This window comes from Dermacentor silvarum, chromosome 6 (genome assembly GCF_013339745.2).
Source record: "Dermacentor silvarum isolate Dsil-2018 chromosome 6, BIME_Dsil_1.4, whole genome shotgun sequence".
Classification (NCBI taxonomy): Eukaryota; Metazoa; Arthropoda; class Arachnida; order Ixodida; family Ixodidae; genus Dermacentor; species Dermacentor silvarum.
The window spans coordinates 176,644,800-176,669,134 of NC_051159.1; the positions used below are offsets into that span (position 1 = coordinate 176,644,800).

General features: G+C 48.2%; 1 protein-coding gene across 3 annotated transcripts in view; it reads right to left on the reverse strand.

The window, feature by feature from the left end:
* LOC119456444 (ATP-binding cassette sub-family G member 1-like) overlaps nucleotides 1-24,335 on the reverse strand; it is a 360,487-nt gene that overhangs the window by 234,562 nt on the left and 101,590 nt on the right. For 2 of the 3 annotated variants that reach the window (XM_049669865.1, XM_037718230.2), the window contains 5 exons: nucleotides 23,622-23,723; nucleotides 22,097-22,265; nucleotides 20,913-21,013; nucleotides 14,864-15,019; nucleotides 9,518-11,492 (listed from right to left, as the gene is read on the reverse strand). In XM_049669865.1, the coding sequence (XP_049525822.1) occupies nucleotides 11,145-11,492; nucleotides 14,864-15,019; nucleotides 20,913-21,013; nucleotides 22,097-22,265; nucleotides 23,622-23,723 (876 nt within the window). In that variant the 3' untranslated portion in view covers nucleotides 9,518-11,144. Of the gene's footprint in view, nucleotides 1-9,517; nucleotides 11,493-14,863; nucleotides 15,020-20,912; nucleotides 21,014-22,096; nucleotides 22,266-23,621; nucleotides 23,724-24,335 lie in introns of those variants that run through there. The other variant, XM_049669866.1, reaches the window with a different exon arrangement.

A 24,335-nucleotide genomic window follows, 5' to 3' on the forward strand; every position in this document is an offset into this window, starting at 1 on the left:
TATAAAGCCATCTGCGAACCATTTGTCTCGCCGTTTGATTTATATTTGTTTCCATTCTAACACTATTCAGCCGCCTTCTCGAGGGTGTGGTGATCCGGGCAAGGACGCTGCGTGCACTTTGTTAAGTGATGTACAAGAAACTCTTGGGACATAGGGACGTTGCCTGCGGCGCACGTAATCACTGAAGCGTCAAGGTCATGTAGCTGGTGAGACTCTTGTTCCATATTCGCACCGTGTCTAATATGAGGCTTTCAATACTATTCGAAGTGACAAGTTTGACTGATATTATTGACACGTAGGCGTACTTAATTAGATATCCGTGAAAAAAAAATCAGTCACTGGGTCGTGAATTCGAACGAAAAAGTTACTGTAGAACCAATTTAATACTAAGGCCGTAATTCGGGCTCATTGGTCTGCCATACTTGGAAATTCACTTTTGAAGTACTCACTAACACGTTATCTGGGTTATAAAGGCGCCGAGTCCGAGTCTCGCAGTGCAGATATCATGTGCGACATGTTTTCCCGCCTACTACGTTCTGCTTCTGCAGTCCTGTGGAAAAAAGAAAACACGTGTATTAGCTCGCTCCCATTTCCTGCGGGAACTTTTGCAAGGCTAAGTACGCCTGCAGCAAGCAACACCCCTCACTCCCTCCCTCCCTTCGTTTCGAGCAGTGCAAGCAGAGAGAAAGACACGAGAAAGGGTAAAGGCAGGGAGGTTAACCAGATTCGGTTTGCTACCCTACGCTGGGGAGAGAGGGGAGGCGGAGGTAAAGTGACAGGAAAGTAGAGATAGAGAAAGAAAGGAGCACAGATGCACAATCGCAGTCAGTCACTGTCACCGCACAGCACAGTAGCACTTGCAGCAAGCACTATAAACATCTGTTCAGCCTACAGCCGCTTGTACAAGTCTGTTGCCCTTCAGTGCGGCATGCAATTCGTGTGGGTGAGATGAGACGCCAGAGCACCTTTTGTGTCATTGCCCAGCTTTTGACGCTCAACGACGGATTCTTCAAGCTCAACTCAGCATGTTAGATAGCAAAGTGCTCTCAGAGGAAAATATTCTGGGACCATGGCCTGCACATTCTTGCATGCGAAAGGCCACAAAAGCTCTTCTTCACTTATTGAAGGACACTGGACTGTATGAGCGCCTGTGACAGTGGACCTTCCTCTGTGACTGACTGTGTGAATGACTGACTCGTTATTATTTTTTATATTCTCGCTCCTTATCTATTCTTACCCTTTCCCTCTCCTCAAGCGTAGGGTAGCCAACCGGGCACGTGCTTGGTTAACCTCCCTACCTTTCCCTTCTCGTTTCTCTCTCTCTCTGTTGCCCTTAAAAACTACAACAGTATCTTCGCCACCCTCCGCTGCGATAGCTTGTAATTTCGGCATTCTAAATTCCACATCAAATTAACTCGAAAATTTATCTGCCTCTACCACGATCAGAAGAGACCAACACTTCCCTCTGCCTAACAGAACGTTCCTAAAACTGAAAGTTGTTCCAAAGTATTCTCAGAGAAATGAATAATAATGAATGCAACTTACCAAACGTGCCTCGAAAGAAGAGTTCTACTGTCAAACAAAACATGACTTGTCACGAACTCGCGCAGAAGCGTCGCTCATCAACTAGTGCAACTTGCGCGTGACCTTCCAAACTATATGCCGTTGATCAGCACAGAAGCAGCAGCAGTTGTCGTTAAAGTGCCCTCAAATCTCGCAAAGTGTAGCGAATTTTTCGCTATGTTACCAACACTGAAGCACAATCTGCGCCCCTCCATTCCAGGCCACGTGTGCACTTCCAGGGGTATCTCTTTTGTTGCGCATTGTTTGGCTTGGCCAGCGGAAACAGGCGCGACGAAATGAACAACACGTCTTCCATCAGCGTTATTTTCACGTCACGTAGTTCTTGAGTGCTTCGCGCTGTGCGCGTTGCTCCTCGTGAGGCGTTGCCCTGGACATAACATCACGAAAAACTGAAAGTGCATCCCCGAAAGCGATTAACCGAGAATTCTGCTAGTACTGCTCCGTATCTCGCATCCTTAAAAGAACTTGGCATCCATAGTAGGATTTCTAATGATTGACACCGATAGTATCGAAAGCATGTGTTCGTACTTTTTGGTTTACAGTGTGCAGGCGCAGTCGGCGTCTCAAGATTGCAGACGGCGGAACCTAATAAAAGGTTGTCGCAGTTTCACCTGAAAGGCCAAGCATCAATTGCGATAGCAAACTTGTAGAGAGCTATACGGAGTGATGATAAGTGGTTCTTGAGGGAAAGGGAAAGGTTGGCGCTATCTTCTGCAGCCCTTGAGGGAGCACGGCTCAGCGCCAGAGCTATACGGAGTAATGATATTAGCTTTATCAGCTGTATAAACTTGGACATGCAGCAGCATCGGCAACACGCAGAACTGTTGTCGACGCCATCGGCGTTTTGCCCGCGTTCGCTCAAAATGCGTGCGGCGTTGGTGACTGTTGCCGGAGCCTCTTATATAAATAGGCACTTGGTGCCGCAGCTAAACGTCGCCTCCCTTCCCTCCCCCTCCCCCCGACGGCCTTTCGCGCATCGGAAGAAGGCGCGTTTGCTCTAGTAGTAGTAGAAAACATTTATTGTAAAAAATATAGGACGAGCGGTCTTCAGGTTGGTCGGGGCCCCTATTCTAGGGCTCCGCTGGCGTGTGCTCTGCGGCTGGCCTGGAGTGTGGCAGCTCTCTGGGCCGCCTCCTCCGAGCTGGAGAGCAGGGCCTCCCATCCCTCTCGCGTTGTGGTTTCGTGAATGTTGTCTTGAGGAGCCTTGGCGCATTCCCACGTGATGTGGTCCAGCGTGGGCTCGGCCCCGCACCACGGGCACTCATCTGGATACCTCTGTTTATCTATTTTGTGTAGGAGATGCAGGTGCGGGTAAGTTTTAGTTTGCAACCTTCTCCAAGTGACTTGTTCCGTTTTGCTTAGTTTCCGATGGGGTGGGGCGAATTTCATTCGAGCTCTCCTGTAATATTCGAGGATTGCCGATCGGCTCCAGTCTACCGGTTCGGGTTTGATGCTCGCCTCACTGTCGCGGTGGCACTGGTATGTTGCGTGCGCAGTGGCCACCATGTGGGCGAGTTCATTTCCCCCTATGCCAGTATGACCTGGTATCCAGATGAGTTTGATTGCGCCAAGGTCCTTGTGTTCATTTATTATCTTGGCGGCTGCCACGCAGACCCTACCGTTTCGGTAGTTTCTACACGCCTGCATGGAGTCCGTCAAGATGTGGCCTACCTCGTTTGTGTTTGCGTGCGCTGCAATAGCCATAGCGATGGCTATCTCCTCGGCCTCGCAGATATTGTGGGCCCGCGCTGTGGTACTCGTGACTTCTTTGTAACTGCTATTTATCACTGTGGCTGCAAACCATGGTGTACGTGTTCTGTGTACTGTGGCGTCAGTGTAGTATGTGTTATTCCGGCCCTCATATGTTTTCTTGTAGTGCTTAGCCCTAGCTTCTCTGCGTCCCGGGTTTAGGACAGGGTCCATCCCTTGTGGGACTGGAGAAACCGTGATTTTTTCTCTCTGGGCGGTTGTGAGGTCCGCCTGTCTGTTATGGAGTTTCGTGCAGTCTCGGAAGCCCAGTCTGCGCAGGGTGTCTCGTCCCGTTGCTGTCTGGGTGAGCCTTAACTTTTGTACATTGAGCTGTGCCTCCATGAGTTCGTCGAAAGTATTCGAGACCCCAAGGGCCATAAGGAGTTCCGTTGAGGTCGTTTGGGAAAGCTGCAGAGCCGTTTTGTAAGCTCCCCGCAGACAGGTTTCTATGGAGTCTATCTCAGTCTTTAGCAAGTTGTAGTAAGGAAGACTGTATAGCATTCTACTTTCGATAAGACTTTTGACGAGACGAATTGTGTCGTTTTCTCTCATGCCAACCTTTGTACTAGTGACCCTTCTGATCATTCTAGACACCTGTTTTACGGATGTCTGAATGCGGTGGAGGTTGACGGTGCATCTTTGGTTTGACTGAACCCACATGCCCAGGATGCGGATGGTGGTTTTCTCCTCTATCTTTTTCCCAGCCAAGTGTACCTCTAATTTGTGTTGCATATCCGCTGGGACCGATTGGTTGCCCTTGCCTTTCCATATTCTAATTAACTCTGATTTTTGTGGGGCGCATTGCATGCCGCGTTCCACTACGTATGCCTCGATGATGCTTGCGGCTTCCTGCAGTCTCTCTTCCTTTTGCCCCAGCGAGCCTGTGGTAGTCCAGACCGTGATGTCGTCCGCATACATAGCGGACCGTATATGCGGCTGGTCCTGGAGTGTCCTAGCTAGGCCTAGCATGGCTACATTGAAGAGGGTTGGAGAGATTACTGCTCCTTGTGGTGTTCCGCGATGTGGCACTTGTATTAGTCGCGATTGTAGGGTGCCGATCTTGATTTCAGCCGTGCGATTACTTAGAAATGCCCTAACGTATTTGTAGATTCTTTCCCCGCATTTTGTGTCGGTGAGGCCGTCCAGGATCCCCTGATGGCTCACGTTGTCAAAGGCGCCTTTTATGTCGACAGCCATAACTACGTGCTCGCATCCTGCTGCGGGTTGTATCAGCACCTCCTCTTTCAGCTGGAGCAGGACGTCCTGAGCTGAGAGGTGGGGCCTGAAGCCAAAGACGTTGTGCGGCATTAGGTCATTGTTTTCGAGATGGTCCTGCAGCCGTTTGTTTATCACCCTCTCATACAATTTGCCTAGGCATGACGTGAGGGAGATTGGGCGCAGGTTTGCTACTTCCAGTTTCTTACCGGGCTTTGGGATTAGAATTACCTGGGCATGTTTCCACTGTTGCGGGATGGTGCCAAGTGCCCAGTGCTCGTTAATGAATTTTGTAAAGGCCGTGATCGAGCAGTCGCTCATATTTCTGATCATTGCGTTGGTGATTTTGTCCGCTCCCGCTGCCGTATTCTTTGTCATGCACCCGATGGCTGCGCGGACCTCGAATTCGCTAATGGGGGCGTCCAACGCATGGTTGGGCTTTCCTTGATATTCTGCGTCGTAGGGGCGCGGGGCCATATCTCCTCCAAAACATTTCTCCTCCACCTCGGCCAGGAATTTCTCCTCCGTGCCTGCGTACGTATGGAGCAGGCGTTCTAACGCCTTATTGTTTTCGCCCTTAGTTTTGGTCGGGTCTGTGATGGCACTGAGTATTCGCCATGTTTTGCTCGTACTCAGCGTTCCGTCCAGACTGTCGCAAAATTTCTTCCAATTGCTTTCAGCCAATTCTAGGGCATAGTCCTCTGCCTCCTTGGTGATTTCAGCAATGCGGATTTTGAGTTTCCTATTTAGTTTTTGCCTCTTCCACCGTTTGGTGAGCCCTCTGCAGGCTTCCCATAGGTGGAGCAGATGCGGATCGACGCCTGGAGCTTCCTCTGTGGTGGCCACCTTTTTGGTGACCATATTTTTGTGGCTGCGGAGGTCGTCACACCATTTGTCCAAAGTTCCCATGTCGAGATCCGCATCTGTTGTGCGTTCCCTGTATGCGTGCCAATCCGTGACTTCAGCGGTACCAATTTGCCTTCTAATTTTGCGGGTTTTAAAAGAGATGCTGAGTATGTAGTGATCACTCCCCAGGTTGTTGAGAGTGTTCAGCCACACTGCGCCAACGAGATTTCTTCCCATTGTTAGATCGGGACTAGTGTCTGCCTGTACGCTATTCCCTATCCTTGTAGGGATTGTGGGGTCCGTGAGTAGTTGTAGGTCCCACTTGTCCATAAGTTGTACTATCTGTCTTCCCTTGACGTCTTGGGTGGGGTAACCCCATGCCCGGTCCCTTGCATTGAAATCCCCGGCGATTAGTAGCGGTTTGGTGTCCGCTTTTCGAAGCGCTCCTTCTATTATGCCGGTAAAATCCGCTGTCCTTTGGCGGGGGGGGCTATAGATGTTTAGGAGAAAAACACCATGCCGTCCTGGGCCCTTACAGAGAATTTCTACTAATATGTGGGAGATGTTCGTATCGACACCAGTATCGTGTTTGATTACCGTTACGGATTTGTGTATTAGCGTTGCTACCCTGTGCTCTTCCGAAGCAGTAAATGCTTCATAGCCCTGCAAACTTGGTACAGTGCCCACTTCTTGGAGTGCTATTGCGGCCGGCGGCGTCTGTTGGGACTTAACCAGCTGCTCCAGCAATCCCTTTTTACGCCGGAACCCTCTGCAGTTCCACTGCCAGACCTCTGTGGTTTCCCCAAGGCCCCTGTGGCGTCTAGCCATGACTGACTGAGGGGTCCTGTCCGAAGGTGTGCAGTCCGGGCCTATTATAGGACTTTTCTGCCCTCTCTCTAATAGTAGTGCCCGTTGTTTGCTTTCTTATTAGCTGCCTGCACTCAATTTGTATGGCGTTTGTTCTCTTTTCCATCTTTTCTTCTTGCTCGGCGAATTTCCGATCAATGTATTCTGTGATGCGGGGGATTATCGTGTCTACCAGGTCTTTTACTGTTTCCTCCGTGACTGGTGTCTGATGTGCGGGCTTGGCAGTGCTATTGCTCACCGTCGTTGTGTTGTTTGATTTAGGGGGTGACTGTTGAAACGCGGGTGTTTGTACCTGCTTTTTAAGCTGCCTGTTTTCTCTCTCCAAGTCGCCTAATCTGACTCTTGTGATTTCTAACTCTTTCCTTAGCTGCGCTAGTTCGGCAGAAAGTGTGTTGTCTGGTTTGGGTTGGGAGGCCACCTTTGCCCAGCTCACCTCGATTTCTTTGTTAGCTTGTTTCAGTTTCTTCTGCTTTTGCTGAGGCGGTAGTGGTTGCCTCGCCTCTGGGGAGCTGGATCTCCCCTTAGACTCCGGTCTCGACCTGGACTTGGACCCTCCGGGAGTGACTGAGCGCTCCCTCTCCGAGCTCAGCCAGCGTTCCTTGATGTTCCCCCGCTGATTGGGCTCTACAACACCATATATGTAGAGTAAACGTACCTTCTTCCGACGCGCGAAAGGCTGTGGGGGGGGGCAGGGAAGAGAGGCGACGTGTAGCTGCGGCACCAAGCGCCTATTTATATCAGAGGCTCCGGCAACAGTCACCAACGCCGCACGCATTTTGAGCGAACGCGGGAAAAACGCCGGCGGCGTCGACAACAGTTCTGCGTGTTGCCGGTGCTGCTGCATGTCCAAGTTTATACAGCTGATAAAGCTGCTATCATTACTCCGTATATAGCTCTCTTCAAATTTGCTATCGCAATTGATGCTTCGCCTATCAGGTGAAACTGCGACAACTTTTGTTTCCACAGTTCAATCTCGACGCCATGTTCACATACTATGCAAGCGTATGCGTTGACTGCGTGACGAATTGGCAAAGAAAATTGCGAGATAATCGCACTTTAGCGTGGTGCGCTGGCGAACGATGGGGCGATTCACTTCGCTCGGTCTTTGTGAGTGCGCGAATGCGCATACGCGGACGTGCACGTTTATTACATCTCGAACATGCAAAGCGGGCCACCAGAGCTTTCCAGTGCACATCTATTGCAATAATACAGTTTCGCTGTACAATGTCATTAATCCAAAGCATTATGCAATGCTGAACAAGCTTATACAATGTACAATACAATATTAGGGTGTCACTGCGGCAAGGTAAAGCATAACGGCAACAATGTATAAGCATAACAGCAATGCTAATTGAACGATTGATATAGGCAAGCGCTTGGAGAAAACTCGTCTGGTGAGGAAACATGCTGCTGTAAAAAACGTGCACTCGCCAAGGATAAATGAAAAACACTATTTGAAGATTATGTTATTATTTTCCTTTTTGGCGCGTGTACGTGTATTGCACTTGAATGACTGATGTACTGCTGTATGTGCAGTGCCTCACGTAATGTCATTCATCGGACACCAACTTCTAACGCGATAGCGTTAAGGCCCCCGTGTCGCAGAAAATCCGGCATCGGCAACGGGCGTGCGGTGTCGGCGGGCGGCGGAGAAAATCATCCCCAACCATGTAGGCCCTCCGAATATATTTAGGTACATGCATATATCACGCCTTCATATATGACGTGCGGTATATGCGGGTTATATTTCCACACCATTCTATCACTAATGTTGCTCATACCTTGTCTCACATTCTTGAAAAAGCAATTCCTCAGAATTTTGAGAATGACAATCCACAAGCAAATGTCATGAAACAAAACACCCACAGCGTATGCCTTTTATGTTAAATCTTCTCAGACTGAAATATTAAAAGTGCGAAACAAACACGAGAACCTGGAAAAATGATGCAATTTCTTTGGCGCGGTTGTGCACTATTTCCGGGATCGGCCCACGCAAGAGGCTGCGTTTCTACCAGAAAGCTCGCCAGTAACCATTATGGTTGCATAAGCTGCACTCTTCGGCAACCGTGGGAATCAGTCAGGGATCTTTGAATACTATCGCGTTCCACTCTTAAAAGCGAAGCGTCCTCCAAATTTTTTAACGCGTAAGTTAAACCGTAAGTTCACCTAAACCGCATACAATAAAACAAGCTGCTACTTTACTTTCACCCTCCTCGGGCTTTTGCATGACTATTCTTTGCATATAATAAAAATGAAGTTCGAAATAGAACAGGCGAAAATTAAAGTATACTCTGTGTGAAACACCCCACACGTATTTAGCCTATGCATATACGCTCAAAGAAGTAAAACGGTGTCGCTCACCTTGTTCTACTCTTTCGTAGTTTCCCGCTTGGTTGCAGCTAATACGATAATCGAAGTACATCTCGGTAGCCGTGACCTCATTCGTCTCGCAGTGCTAAAGGCAAGGAAAACGCTGGCTCGTAGAGTCGTCCATCTCGCGGGCGTTGAACGACATATATTGGATGCGGAGTCAACGCATATGCATCCGCGGCTTGAACAATCGGAGTACTTGCGCTTCTTTCGAAATGTATTGGAACCACTATTGTATTGAAATGTTATAAAACGTTTCTGTCCAAAATAAGGTTGCTGTATTGCCAATCTAAAACCAAAATCACGCAGAAACCATCGATGACTATTATCAGAGTACCCGAAAAGCTTTCTTATCGCACTGAATGGTCTGTGAATGTCCGTGACCACTGAAATGCAACAGATGTACAAGAAAGACTCCGAAGACATCTTGCTTCAGTCTTTAATGCGAAAGCATTATATTATGCCTCATGAAGCGGAAAATCCGCTGTCCGTTGTTGTCATCCGATGGTACCAAAACCCCCGTGACCAAGTGATGGCGTCATGTTCCCGGCGCTGGACCTGGTGCAGCTCACACTGTGAAATCCCACAGTGAACAGCTACGGCGTCGCACCTGGCCCATTCCCAAAATGGGATTGAGGCGGATTAAAGTGGATTACGGTAGTATAAAGTAGATTAAGGTCGTGTAAAGTGGATTAAGGTGGATTAAGGTGGATTAACGTTGGTAAGCTAGGTGGATCAAGGTGGTTTTAATTTAAGGTGACAACTTAGACAATTAAGTCCTCATGCTTTCACATTCAAATCACGTAAGCATACTTCAGTGACTGTCAATTTTGATGATACATACACGAATTCGTTGTGTAATGTTTTAGACGAGTAAAGGCAAACATTTTGGTGAAGCGAATGATGTCAATTTATTTCTTTCTAGGTTATCGACAGTGATTGTCCGACTGTAACCATAGCTCATGCCACACGTCAATAACGAAGTACTTCACGAGGTACTTGTTAGCAGTAGCAGTCGAAAATAACTTCTGACGCTTCGTTTCGTGGCGCTGAGCACTGAGCTCCCTCATATGGTCCAGTCGTTGCTGCAGTTGCGCACTCCTCTTGGCAGCATAACGTTGTTGAGCCTTGATGGTGCGTAGAGAACGTCGCTCTGCCAACTCTCTTTCGCTGAGGATCCATTTTGGCGCCATTTTTAGCGCCCTGTTGCACACCGCCGTGATTGATGAGGAGCCACCGTAGGCTGAACAAAGGAAAGAGGGCCAATCGGAGACGCTGGCTGAACCAGTACCCGCCGGTGACATGCTTTAACTCCGCTCGCCCTTCCCTCCTCTGCGCCTTCCTCGCCTCTAGTCTCTCGGTTACATAACAAAACAAAAAACTGTCATGGTAGGCAATGCTATTTGCTTTAAGAACAAACAAAAGGGACCTTCCTTAAACGAGGGGAGCTTTTGATTGGGCTGTTCAAGAAACGTTGAGGGTACCCGCCCACGCTCACGTAGATGATCGCATAAATTTGACATCTGGAGAATGGAACAACCTCAGAATGCAATAGCTTTATGTTATCGCAACCATGCTGAGTTCAATGAAGCAAGAGATGTTAGCCTGGCTGATCGCCTGACATGGTGCTCCCGGTGATGTGTAGTAAATATGATACAAACAGTCATAACACTAACACAAACCTGTCATCTGAAAATAGGCACCCTGCATTGTTCCTTCTTTGTTCTTGTGTTCTGCCATCTGTGATACCATGCTACTACTGCCGCTGATGACATCAAGCTCGCCAGACTTCAAGTTGTGGGCCGACGTTAACCATGGCCTTGGTTCTAGACATTTTCCTGCCATCTATTTATGCAGCTCTGCCTCTTCGGTTTTTCTTTGAAAGATTACCATCCCATTAAACAGGAGAGCAGAGAATATGCAGGCCTATAAAATGTGCTGAAATATAAGGTCCATGCCTAAATGATCTTACTTGAGCACATATTCCAATTTTACTCTTCATATGCATATAAAACCTGGAAACGCGTTGCTTGGGCCAACCGTTGAGCCGATTTCTTTAAACACAAGCCACACATGTTCTGGTTCGCTTGAGGCATCATTTATGGCTTCGAAGCAAGGTAGAGAGTAAACATTGTCCGATAGCCTGTCCTTGCTAGCGCGCTGTTTTAACGAGTAATACGAAGTGGTCAGAAGAGAACATATAGGCAGAAGTAAAGGGGCATTGGTATGGAAGGCTGTACAGATGACAACAAGATGCATTACGTTGACGTCGCTTTCATCTAATGTCCCCTTCATCACTCCGCGAATAGCACGCCGCCGAGAGCGTGCACCCAGTCGGTAGGGCTGCAGCTGGTCACCTGTGTTGACTAGGGTATTTCGGACTAGCGGCATTCTCCATTGCTCTGACAGTGAGAGCAGGCCACTCGCGCTTGCTCTCGTCAACCGTGAAAGAACCGCACGCACTCACAGTTTATCCAAATTTGGCGAGAATTGCTCGCTAACAGGGCGCACGGTCATGTTTTTCTTGAGAGCCTGAACCTGAGTAGAAAGAATCCGAGGATGCGAATGGCAGCCTCCATCGCAACGAGAATGAGCCAGAACTCGTGGATTGTCCTGTCTCCTCCCGTCCCGGTGATCTTGAGCAGCTCGGCAGGGTCATCGTACACGCATATGAAGTCGTCACACGGAAGCTTGGCACGACCATAGCCGTAGGCCGAGACCAGGAGACCGTTGTACGCGTGGTTGACAAATGACACCTCTGTTAGCCAGCTCACGTACGGCTTCAGCATCTGGCGAGGCGCGAAAGCACCACAGAACATGAACGCCGGAGACACGATGGGAAACGCCACTGCTGCCGCTGACTGTGGGTAAAAACACAGAAAAACAACATAAGCACGCCTTATTTCCAAATACTGTGTGTGTCTTCGGTAGTGTGAGGTAACCTTTACCCTATAGTCAAGACGAATTTTGAAGCCTTGTGAAATTTCTCTTAGAATTGTGAGTGTCTAAAAACAACTGGGCTGTTATTCTGATGGCTTCTGACAGCATGCCATCAACGTTACCACGTTGAGCTAATTTATGTTGCTTCTGAAGTTGGCATTCGTTTGTGTCGCATGCACAGTTGTCGGTGTAAGCGTTTTTCGTAAATACAAGGCCACTACACAGGTGAAAGCAATTTCTTCTTGCTTGTGTGGCGGTGAAGCCCTTTTGCAGCTCTAATAATATATAGATGGGGCGCACTACAGTTACTTATGCGTCAGAATCCCGTAATGTTTCGGATGTAATGGCACATCGAAATCACCCTGCAGAGTCGGTTCTGGCATGCAAACAATGTAGCCTACATATTTTTCAAAAGAAGCGTATCGCTATAAAACGCCATCTCAAAGGTACAAGCACTCTCATAAAATTGCGTATACATACAGTTTAGGTTGTGAAGCAGCGGCGCTCGCGGTCTTATTCTTATCATCATACAGGCCCATTGTCGTTAAACTATGTTCAGTCACGCCGACTTCGTTTTTACGTTTCTAAAGCACATCTTTGCGGCTAATTGGGGACTATACAGATTTAGCTATTAGCAACAGGCACAACTAGTTTTTCTTCTAACATTTTTGTGTATTTCACTAGTAAAAAATTCCGATCGGGGGTTAGGTTACGCCGTGGAAAAGGCCGAACTGGTGCATTCTCGTGGATATAAATTCCTGTCCCTTCTTATTTACTTATGCGTTTTGCTTGTTCTGTACGTACGACCGTTTGTTTAAGCGAAGCCGCTGTGCACTTCGACTAAAAATGATTCAATGTCAATTCTTTTGTGCTTATCGCGTTGCCTACATTCATGACGAGCAGTTTGTTTGCAACAGCGCTCTTCGAATATTTCTTTCCAGCTTACTTTTCAACAATTACGATGTTGTATCAGGTGACTCTAAGTATGACGCCATGTGGCGCCAAATTGATTGATTGATTGATTGATTGATTTCAACGTAAGGGTAAGCGTTGTCGTTTATTAATTTTGTAAGCAAAGTTTGACTGCTGATGAGCCCGCTGTCCCAATATCATAACTAACAAACACACACATTAAAAACACACGAGACTACAGAATAAATAGAAAAATAAAAATAAATTGCCAAAAGCTTTCGCAGTCGCACAGAGTGAAACTTCCTAGCCTCACTCTATAAATATGCAAATGTCTTGATATAAACTGTAAATCTATGCATGCACAATACAGAGTCGGCGTGTGACCTGTGACAAGCACAATTGCTCAGCTCATGATTAAATACATCAGTTAAAATCAGAGCGTAAAAGAAGTTTGTGGTGCAATAAAAGCGCGCCAAAGCCACAAAATGTCAAATGGTATGACAAAGTCAGTCATCATGACGTTGCGAGGCATAATTTATGTCACTTAATTCCACTATTCACTAGGAACTAATGATATCACTGTCCACAAGAGTTTCACGCAAGACATTTACAGCTTTTTTTGTTGTTGTTTATAGGGACAAGACCAGGGACCGAGAATTTTTTTCCGCAGAAAATGGTCGTCTATCTAAGACGTGCAGACAATCTCGATTTTTTTCTCGAGGTTGGTCGAATTGTGGACTTTCGATGAGGTAACATTCTACACAGGCTCCCAGGTGTCGACATAAAGTAAGCGATACAAAAAACCCGTAAGCGACATAAAAAACGGGATGTGTACGTCACATCGAGACGTAAGCAGTGCAAGAGTGTATCTAAATATAGTTCCATCTTGAAGCTTGGCGAAAAGCTTAATATGAGGTGAATAGTATACTAGAATGATGATTTTGTCCACTCATCTAACCAGATGGTCCTTGATAATTTGCGTCTCAGTTCCTGAAGGGCTGTTTTGGCGTCGAATACAGCGAATGGTATAAGTGTGAGTTTAATCAAATCATGCACCGTAGCAGCCATTTTCTCCGCGACTTCATTTCCCGTTATTCCAATGTGGCTTGGTATTCATTGCAAGCGGATCTGATGACTGGAGCAAGGGTCAATACTTTCTTAATTAATAGCAAAGGATGGGGCGTCACCATGAAAATAGCATTGTAATATTATATCCAGGGCTTCCTTGGAGGCAGAGTAGATTACCTAATTTTTACTGCGTTTAGCCACAAATGTTGTAGCTTGTAATATTCCAAACGGTTCTGCTGATTTGGATGATATTTTGTAAGGGAGATGGTAAGTGATCTTAACTTCACATGCTGGGGTATAAAATGCAGCAGTTGAACTGACTTCTCTCATTGATGCATCTGTGAAGACAAACGTGTGGTCTTCCTGCTGTCGACTCATAAGCAGTAGAGACAGAAATTTTGCCTCCAATGGATGAGTTGAAAATTTCTTTTCTACATCAGGAACGTTCAGCAACACTGAAGGCGCCGTCAGCCTCCAAGGGTTAATGTCTGGCCATGTAGTACGGGATTCTTGGGGAAATTAACTCTGTAGTAGAGCACTGCACGGGCTCGGGCTTACCCGAAAGCCCGAGCCCGGCCCGGACGGGTAGAGCAGTTTTTTCACGGGCTCGGGCCGGGCTCGGGCACGGCGTGTGCTTTTTGACCCGGGCCCGGGCCGGGCTAGGGTTTTTTTACGCGGGCCCGTGCCGGGCTCGGGCTTTCTGGTGGTGCGCATGTAATGTGCAGCGAGTTATTCTCGGGCGTCTCAACTGTGAAAAACATGTATTTTTCGGTCTCGGGCCGGGTTCAGGCCAGTTTCGGGCCGGGCTCGGGCCGGGCTCGGGCCTAAGGTAAAGGGGTGGCGGGCCGGGCCGGGCGGGTAATGTAGATTATTTCCGGGCCCGGGCCGGGTCTCGCCACAAAAGTTTTGATCGGGCTCGGGCGGGCAGCCCAACGTACAAACGGGCCCGGGCCGGGCCCGGGCTGGAAAAATCGGCCCGTGCAGTGCTCTACTCTGTAGTGCTCTCACCGTATCATAGATACTGCCACTCTTCTGTATAAGCTTGCTTCCTAACGAATTATTTTCATGTTGCGGTGCCAGACGGAGAAAATGGTGACACGTTTCTCGCACGCGAAGAGCCTAGATAGGTGGTTCCCTCTCTTATGCTATGACAAGCTTGTTCAACATCGAATGGGGCACACCCAGGCACATTCTGAGACTTCTGGCCATTATATTTGTTAGTTGGCGTTCATTAGACTGAGATAGATTATGCATGACAGGCAAGAAGTATGCAAGAAGGAGAAGTACGTCTGCAGAGAGATGTAACATTTACCTGCACGGTGCAGAGCGCTGACACGGCGAGCGCAATGGCTTGTGAAACACCAGACAGCTGGATGGAGAACAGCAGCATGGCGGCAAAGCGCCAGAATTCCAGGGGTTGCGCCGTCGGGTAATAAATAGCACCCATAAACAACGATATGGGAACCACCTGCAGGCAGCAAACCAACATATAGATATACGAAAAGAATAAATCATCTTGGCAAAATAGCAAAGAAAGAAACCGTCTTCCAACGCGCGGTTGCGAGAACTGGGCGTCGGCTAAAGTGGGGGATCTGGAGTGGATTTATAGTTGATATTGTCGAGGGCGAAACAACAGAGAAAGCCAGAAGTCCACGTCTTTACCGGAACCAGACCAAAAAGAAGAACGTTCTCTTCTTCTTCCAACCCCCAAGCGTGTACGTGCCACAGCAGATGGCTCATATGTGACGGCATGTGCCATTACCCCCTCTCCTAAAGAAGCATTGTCTCGATGCTGTAATGAGGGTAAACAAATATATATAAAAATGTGGGCTACAATATAAACGAAAGAAATGTGTCGTAACGCGAAATAACAACATGCTGCTGTGAAATATGGAACAAAAAAAAAACACACAGGACACAACAAAAACGAACAAGAAACAAAAACAAAATGAATGACGCTAAGTCGTCAATGTAGTATAGTCACTCGACGGTCGAGTCACGGCGCGAAAAATATGGTTTTAGTCCAGGAACATGAACCACTTCAGTTTGAGGAAGCCGACCAGAGTTTCTTGGTGTGCCTTCTGGGAGAACCTCGAAGGTAACGTCACTGAGGCGCCGTACAATCTTGTAGGGACCAAAGAAGCGACGCAGCAACTTTTCTGACCGGCCGCGCTGTCGGATGGGGGCCCACACCCACACTTCATCGCCAGGATTGTAAGCAACCTCTCGGTGGCGAAGGTTGTAGCGGCGTGCGTCTGCGGTTTGGCGACACTGAATACGGTATCGCGCGATTTGACGGGCCTCTTCGGCGCGCTGGGCGAACATGGCCGCATTCGTGTGAAACATTCCCAAGTTCTCGGGTAGGAGCACGGCGTCGAGCATCGTGGTGACCTCTCGACCATGCACTAAGCGAAAAGGTGTGAAGACTGTACTTTCTTGAATTGCGGTATTGTACGCAAAAGTGACGTAAGGAAGGATATCGTCCCAGTTCTTGTGGTCATTGGCCATATACATTGACAGCATATCCGCGATTGTCTTGTTGAGGCGTTCAGTCAGTCCATTTGTTTGGGGGTGATAAGCCGTCGTTTTGCGATGTGCTGTGCCACTTAGCCTCAAGACTTCCTGTAGCATCTCCGCGGTGAAAGCTGTCCCACGATCAGTAATGACAGCTGGCGCTCTGTGACGGAGGACAATGCTGTGCACGAAAAAATGGGCGATGTCTGCTGCGGTAGCTTTTGGGAGTGCCTTTGTTTCACAGTACCGTGTTAGGTAATCGGTAGCGACCACAATCCATCGATTGCCGGACGAAGACGTGGGGAAGGATCCCAGCAAGTCCATACCGATCTGATGAAGTATTGCGGTATTGCAACCGATGCGGTATTGCTATCGGTTGTAGCAGTCCTGTTGGCCGCACAGGTGGAGTCTTACGTCGTTGTCAGTCGCGATACACGTGACCCGCTTTGACACAGCGGTAGCATAGTGGACGGTTATCCGACGAGCGCCATACACTTGCCTTAGTAGCGCTCTGTCTTGCGTGATCAGGTGGTCGATACGTAGATACGCTCGGGTACCTTGAGCCGGGTAGCTGATGCGAAGAGGTGTCCGGGAACAGATGTGTAGCCTGGTCCACTGTGCGCATGATGGGATCTGTAGATTGTGGTGCAGGTGCCCTTAATGCCGCCGCATATGTTAGCACAGGGACCTCAGGGCTTGGTGGTGCGAGTGGTTGCACCGCCTGTCTGATTTCCCTCCAGATGACGTCCCCAAGTGCTGTCATAGGTGGTTGGGGGCCCACTGGTGCCACTGCTTGGAGTTGCCGCAGTTCGTCACGCACAACGCTTCCTATGAAATCTGCGAGGGCCTGCTTCTCGCTGTCGGAACCAAGAGAGCACGCAGTAGCCGTGATGTCGTGGCGTTCGTACTGTGACGACCGTTGCTGGAGTGTATACGCTCCATCGTGGTTGGCTAACTCACGAACTCAGGTACAGGTGTTGGTGGATTGCGTACGAGTCCGGCGAAAAGCTGTTCTTTCACTCCACGCATTAAATGTCGCACCTTCTTTTCCTCGGGCATTGCAGGGTCTGCGCGTCTGAAAAGACGAAGCATGTCCTCGACAAACATTGAGACTCTCTCGTTGGGCCACTGGTTCCTAGAAGAGATGGCTTGTTCAGCTCTCTCCTTTCTTTCGGCGTAGCGGTACGCATCGCGGAGCTGTCGGCAAAACTCATACCATGTCGAAAAGGAACCCTCATGGTTCTGATACCACGTCTTCGCAGAGTCTTCTAACGAGAAGTAAACTCTCCGCAGCTTGCGAACATCATCCCACTCGTTGATGCTGGCAACCCGATCGAAGTGGTCCAGCCAGTCGTCAACATCTTCAAAAGTGTCTCCGAGGAACGGTCTGGGTGTCTGTGGCGCATGAAAAACATGCGGGAGAGAATACTGGGCATCGTGGGTTTGGCTCGGCTGGTTTGTAGTGGTCGTTGACATTGCGATTTCCAGTCTCGATGACAAGGAAACGAATTCGGGTGGTAGTCCTTGTAGGCGGTGGCGGCTTCTTGCTGTGGGAGCTGTGGCTGTCTGTAAGGTGCTAGGAGTGACGGCGGAAACTTGGGAGCGAAGGTGCATTTACCCAGCACATCCACCAGTAATGTCGCGGGCGTGTACGTGTACGTGCCAAAGCGTGTACGTGCCACAGCAGATGGCTCAAATGTGACGGCGTGTGCCAATATTTTGGTAACACGACTATCCGAGGACTAACAAGGAACAACACATGCACTGTAGTCATGTCGTTCCGTCTTCTTTGCCCTACTGACACTTACCAAAATACCAACTGTAACTAACACAAGATTAGTAATGGACTACCAACTATTTTGTGTCCATTGCAGTTATTCACGCTGAAATTAATTCTTGCGCTCCTTGAATGACTGCGCAATATAACTCTGCACAATTCTATTTAGTTTTATTTCGCAGTGTCGCCAAAAATGAGGTGAAGTGACAGCAACAGGTTGCTCAACGCCGGACTTGGATGCTGATGCTGATTTCTCTACACATGCACACCCTTTTCCTGTTAAAATTCCTCTTTATTATGGTAGTAGGGTACAACATAAAGATACAATGCTCTAGAAGCCTTGACATAGGGCTCAGAGGTTCATGACCAACGAAGGTCTCAGAACAGGTTAGTTTGTAGAATCATCAACCGGCAGGCCATACGAGCCATGAGCTGTCGCCACCACTAAAACTACGGCACCACATCAGTGGAAGTGGAAATCGAAACTCAAACCTTCTTTGAAATGCCCCAGTCACACACATTTTACGTTGTCTAATATCTTCCTATGCTGTGCACTCCCAGAAGGTGGCAATATCGGTTGCGCACGGACGTAGCGTTGCGAAGAATTTGAGTGAAGTTGTTATAAAACATTGTCTGCAACAGAGCAAACGAAACGTGCTAAACTTATTACAGAGCAGTAAAAGCGAAGTAGCAGTGAATTTACATGTCCCAGTATACGACAAATGTCATAGATATACACCAAAAAGTAATTGCAAAGGTAAAACAGACTGCGCATCGGAGCAGATATTGCTAATAGAACGCATTAGCTTTTGTAATTTTGTGATGACAGGCTCAGTAGTAATGTGTGATTGAAAACTGGCCCATTCTAGAATCGTGCGCTGTGTAAAAGACTTTGAGAGATGCCACTTTCGACACAACGCTTTTGATCTGTAAAGGTGATCGCGGCAGGAGAACGTGATTGTGGGTTTCTGGAACAAGTCGTCATCAAGAAATGGGCAGTGCAACAGTTTGTGGAAGAGTGAAATATGCTTCTGATTTGTAACGCTAGTGTAAGGTGAATGCTCCGCTCAAATGCAACATATGGTGTTTGCCGGAAATTAATGGTACCAGTAATGCAAGTGTCGTCTAATCCTAGATGGAAGATGCGTATTCAAAATTTCGACGAACTAATGCAACGAACGCGAGGTTGCGTATATGGGCAAGAACGTTTCGAAGGTTATACAAATCGAGTAGTCCAGTGAAACGGTAGGCCGAAACAAAACCGAAGTTGATGTGGTGGTTAAACATAGAGTCGGATTGCAAGTGTAGCCCAAGTACGTGTCCGTGTCTTCGAAAGTGTGGTTGCTTGAATTTTTATCGAATGAGCAGTGACATGATGCTGACTGCTTGGTAGAAGAGTATCAGATAAAGAAAAAAAAAATGTCGCAGTTTCGCCCAAAAGGCGAAGCATCAATTGCGATAGCAAATTAGTAGAGAGCTATTCGGAGTACGGATAGTAGAGTAGTTTTATCGGCCGCATAAACTTGGACACATTCGCTTTCTAACTGAATTGACAAGCGTGGTGTCATCCAGCACAAGCAAACATGAATAGATCACACTGAATGACCACAGACAACTGTCAAAACGCTGGCGCGGCCGCTGCAGCGGGCGAAGAATCGTGCGGTCTATCGCTTCAACGGAAACTGAGCGGCGAATGGACAGCGGATAAAGGCCAGAGCCGTGTGGAGACACGGCCGGGCTCGACTGGCGCGCGCCCTCGCTCGCTTCTTAAGAAGCGAGTGCGCGCGCCAGTCGAGCCCGGCCGTGGTGGAGATAAAGAGACGGGGCGGGCGATAGCACCACAGCCAGTGCAAGCGTATTTGTTGGCAGAGTAGAAGCTGCTCCCCCCGTCCCTCCCGCGCCGCCTCCCCGCTTTTTATTGCGATAGCAATTATATGGACACTTCCACCGGATTTCTGCCGTCGGCGTCGCCGTCGTCGTCGCCGTCGCCGTGAGGTTCCGTATAGATAAAATCTTCGCCGCGCGCCATATGCCCGAGCGGAAGCGTTCGGGGACGCACGCTGTCACGGAGAGCAAACGCACTCAATCTTCCACGCGCAAGCAAGGAAGCGGGAAGCGAGCGCCGGAGGGAGCGGGGGGGGGCGCAATTATACTCTGCCAACAACCGCGCGCATCGCTCGCTCGCACCGTCTCTTATCTCCACATGGCTCTGACCTTTATGCACTGTGCATTCGCCACTCAGTTTCCGTTGAAGCGATAGACCGCACGTACCTTCGCCCGCTGCGGCGTATATGCGCTTGCTGCCAGCGTTTTGACAGTCGTTGTCTGCAGTCATTCAGTGAGATCTATTCATGTTTGTTTGTGCGCGCTCACACCACAGTTAGTAATAGTCGGGCCACATTTTCCAACGCACGCTACACATGCAATGCTGCCCGGATCGGCAGTGCAGCGCTACAGGTGTGTCCCTTCGCACGCGCTGCCCACGGGCAGCGCTTCTCATCAACACCACCGTTTCACACGCGCCTTCTCGTGGTCATCGAATCTCTCTTCATGTCGGTCTACTTACGCCGCAGCACACCTGCTTACTTAATCAGCTCATTGTTTACTACAATTCATATTTCTACCAAAGCCGCTCACCTTACTTCGTATGACAATCTGTGTTGCTATCGCATTCATTGCTTCGCCCTTAGGGCGAAACTGTGACATTTTTTTTTTTTTTTTTGCTTTCGCGTGGGAGATTGCGTTGCCAGTTCTCCTTGCGCTGGGTTGCAAGATAAGCATTTGGTGCCGTAGCACAGCGTCGCCCCGCCTCCCTCCCCCCCATACCCCCACGGCCTTTTGGGCGACAATCGCGTTTGCTTTCCGCCGTGCGTTGGCTCTCCGTGATAGCGCGCGTCCCCCGCGCGCTTTTACTCGTACGGCGCGCGGCGACGATTTTATCGCCCTTGGAATCTATACGGAACCTGATGGCGACGACGACACCGACGGCAAAAATCCCGTAGAAGTGTCCATATAATTGCTATCGCAATAAAAAGATGTAGTGGGTTTGTGAAGAACCCTTCTCACTTACGAGAAACGGCAGTTCTGCGAAGTAGTATGCCAGGTAGTATATCTTGAGACCATACCAACAATTGCGCTGCTCCCTGACTAACACGGACACCTCCACTGGAACTGTAAAGAAAATAAGAAGAAAATACACTATGTATCATTAGTTCGAGCTAATTTAATCAATGCTTAGGAGTAAAGTTAAAGTACACCATCTTCGGCTATTTACATAGAATAATGACATTTTGAAGACAGTGCAATGCGACTATTCACACAAGTAGCAAAGGACTCGGTCTGAGTCTTGTTAACCTTGCGTGTACACCATAAAAAAGAAACTAAGAAAATTCAGCCGGATATTCACGTATCATATAACTGCTACACAAGCAACGTTTTATCCCAAGGACATCACGCTGGGGAGCTTTTTTTTTTTCGGCTCTCTTCTTCGTCAGAGCACCGTAAACGGAGTATTCGCCAACAAGAGCCATTTTTTCCGTGCTTTCATTTCCCCTTGCATCTCCTGCGCACTTAGCACACGTGGACCCAGCTACCGCCTGATTCCCGTTCTCTCGCAAGGATAATAAATCCCAACTATCAAGTCGTTGAACTTCCCCGCGGGTTTGTCGTTGAAGTCGACAAACCAGAGGGGTGGTTGAACCATCTGTTAAAGTCGTTGAACCGCCCTTCAAGCCCGAGGAGTGGTTCAGCACCCCTTTAAATGTTCACCCAAAGTTCTGTGCGAATTGGCTAAGTATAACGCAAATGCAAGTCACGAAAAAAACGAGAAAAAAAACTTTTGCGTCTCTTCCTGATAGTTCTTTCTCTCTTTCTTTCTTTTTGTTTCTTTGTCACATTTTAGCACACTGAGAGGGTGATCTACAGCAGATCGCGGTGCCCCTAAAAGAGAGAAAGAATGTCTGCAAAAGCAGGTAGGTTAACCAGAAATATTTCTGGTTGGGCTCCCCTGCATGAGTGGAAGGTATGAGGGGGATAAAAAAAAGAAAGAGAGGAGATGCGAGCAAGCGCAGTATTCCGCGTACACAATCCAGCAGTATAGTAAGCAACTTTCTCAGTCTATTATGTAGGCAGGCCGTCAGACCTTATGAGCCCTGAAATGAGGAATCGAGGCAACACGCCAGTTGAATAACGCCCCGCCAAGCAGAGAAAGGGATACAATCGAGAGTTCAACCGCATCTCTGTTGATGTACGCACATACAACTGTCGAAGGGAATACAGTCTGGACGACGCAAATGCAGACCACGACGAAGTAGAGCTTCACGCTGTGCACTACCGTGGTGGCGCTGCTGCCGATGTCGTAGAAAAGGACGATGGTCATCAGCGCAAACGCCGCGTACGCCAGCAAACGCAGCATGGTCGCCACCTGCGTCAATACAGTTGGGACAGTCATTAACAGAGCAATTTACTTACAGGCCTGCTCCAGGTCATGATGTCGCACCGTTACCTATATAGCGAACCTGCGGGTTCCGGCGTACTAGCGTGATTCTATTGGCCCTGGAAAGTCTGGACGCGTTCGCAAAGAAAGCTTCGCTTTAAACTTCCTTTTGCCGCCGACTTTGGCCGGGTTGGTTCTCCGCGTTTCGCTCGCCAAATCATGCGTTGTTATAGCGGACATAGCCTCAGTCCCTGTACATATTTACTACGGCTTAAAGCGGTGCTAGTTAGAGAGTCTAGCGTAAGTCATAGAACATCGTTTACGTGTGACAAATTTTCGTGCTCTCCGCCCCTGCGTTGTTTTATCTTTCTTGCGCCAGATGGCGGAGCACTGTCTTGCATTTGTCACAAACAACCCTACACACACAAAAAAAAAAAAAAAGAAAATGGCTGTGGCTTAACTGAGTTATGCCTGGGTGTGCGTAGCGAGAGGTACGGTTAATCTTATTGTTTAGCGCGGTTCTCTCGACGGTTACATGTTTATCGTTTAGCTTCGTACGTCTGAGTGTTTAGGTTTGATTGTTACCTCTCGTTTTATGTTGTGGTTACATTAAAGACTAGACATTTTTAAAGTGTAACGCATTTATTTTAAAGTCTTCATCTTGTTGTTTCTCAATTACCACAAAGACGGCCCGATGGTCGGTGAGGCGGGAGGATAAGGGGTTGTCGTCCAGTGACTTGAACACGTTTCGGGCGTTATCCTCATCTGAATCCACTCGCTTGGCCGCTTCGTGCTTACGATGCTTCTCGAGGCGTGCAGCTCGTTCTTCCTCCGTCTCCTCGGCTGCTGCCTCCTCTTGGTTTCGTTCCGACGATGAAGCCTGGCTTGTTTCACTCTCTGCGACTCACTTTCCATATCTGCCGACGAATCCCACTGAGCCGCCCCTTCTATATATACGATGCAACGCCGGTTCCTCCTCTGATGTCATGCCAGATGCAAGCGGCGAACGCTTGCAACACAACTGCGGCGGCGCGTCGCCGCGCCGTGGTAACTCGAGCAGACGAAGCCAGATGGCGCGGTTGCTAGGCAACGGCTCAGCTCGTGGTGCGGCCACCGGCCACAGCGAAACGGCGAGAATGCGGCCAGCGTAGCTCTCGCTACAATATCATGCCTGTGATATTCAGTTTGATTTAGCAACACTATTATGTGCCACGCCCATGTATGATGAGCGTAATCTCTTCTGAAATGCTATGCCACATCTAGACATAGAAGCGCGACATGTAGTGTAGTATATTGTATGCACACGGCCGTTGGCTCAAAATCATGAAGCTTTCAAATACGCACCTTATTTCGGATAATGGATAACCAGCATCTCTTGAACAATATCCGGAACTGCCGGAGCTGGTTGACTTTAAACGAGTACATCCGGTACCGCTCTGCTCTTTCCTGGGTGAAAAGCGCAGTGAAAACAGCTTATAAGGAACTGCATATAGCATGTAAACATACTTTCATAATGTACGGTTGTTTCGACTGCATAACACCACTCCATTACAAATATTTACTACTTCTTCGTTATTCATTTGTTTCCCTTGAGTGAAACGCCAAACGATAACGCCCTCGTGAGCCTTCTAATACGCGATACGTAATTAATTATTTTTATATATGCAAGTACTAAAACCGCCTCACTGAGTATATAATAGAGATGAATACAACATTGCCGAGAATACGAAATCTTACAAAAACATTATATATAGACATATAAAATTGAGTTATTACAGGTTATGCATAGCAAATTATATGAGACCAACAAACACAGCAAATTAGCACAGCAGGAACATTGAAAAACATCAGTTTAGCACTTTATAACAACGATAAAACATCTTACTCCCACTTCCAAAGGAAAAATAAAGCGTAAATTACCAGCAATAAAAATGTATTTCGATAACGAGGTAATCATTCGAGCTGAGATAAAACAACAAATAAAACATGCGCACTTAATGGTTTTGAAGCCACTCTAAGCATTCCAGTTCAACTAAGGAAAAACACATCGCCAGTGTG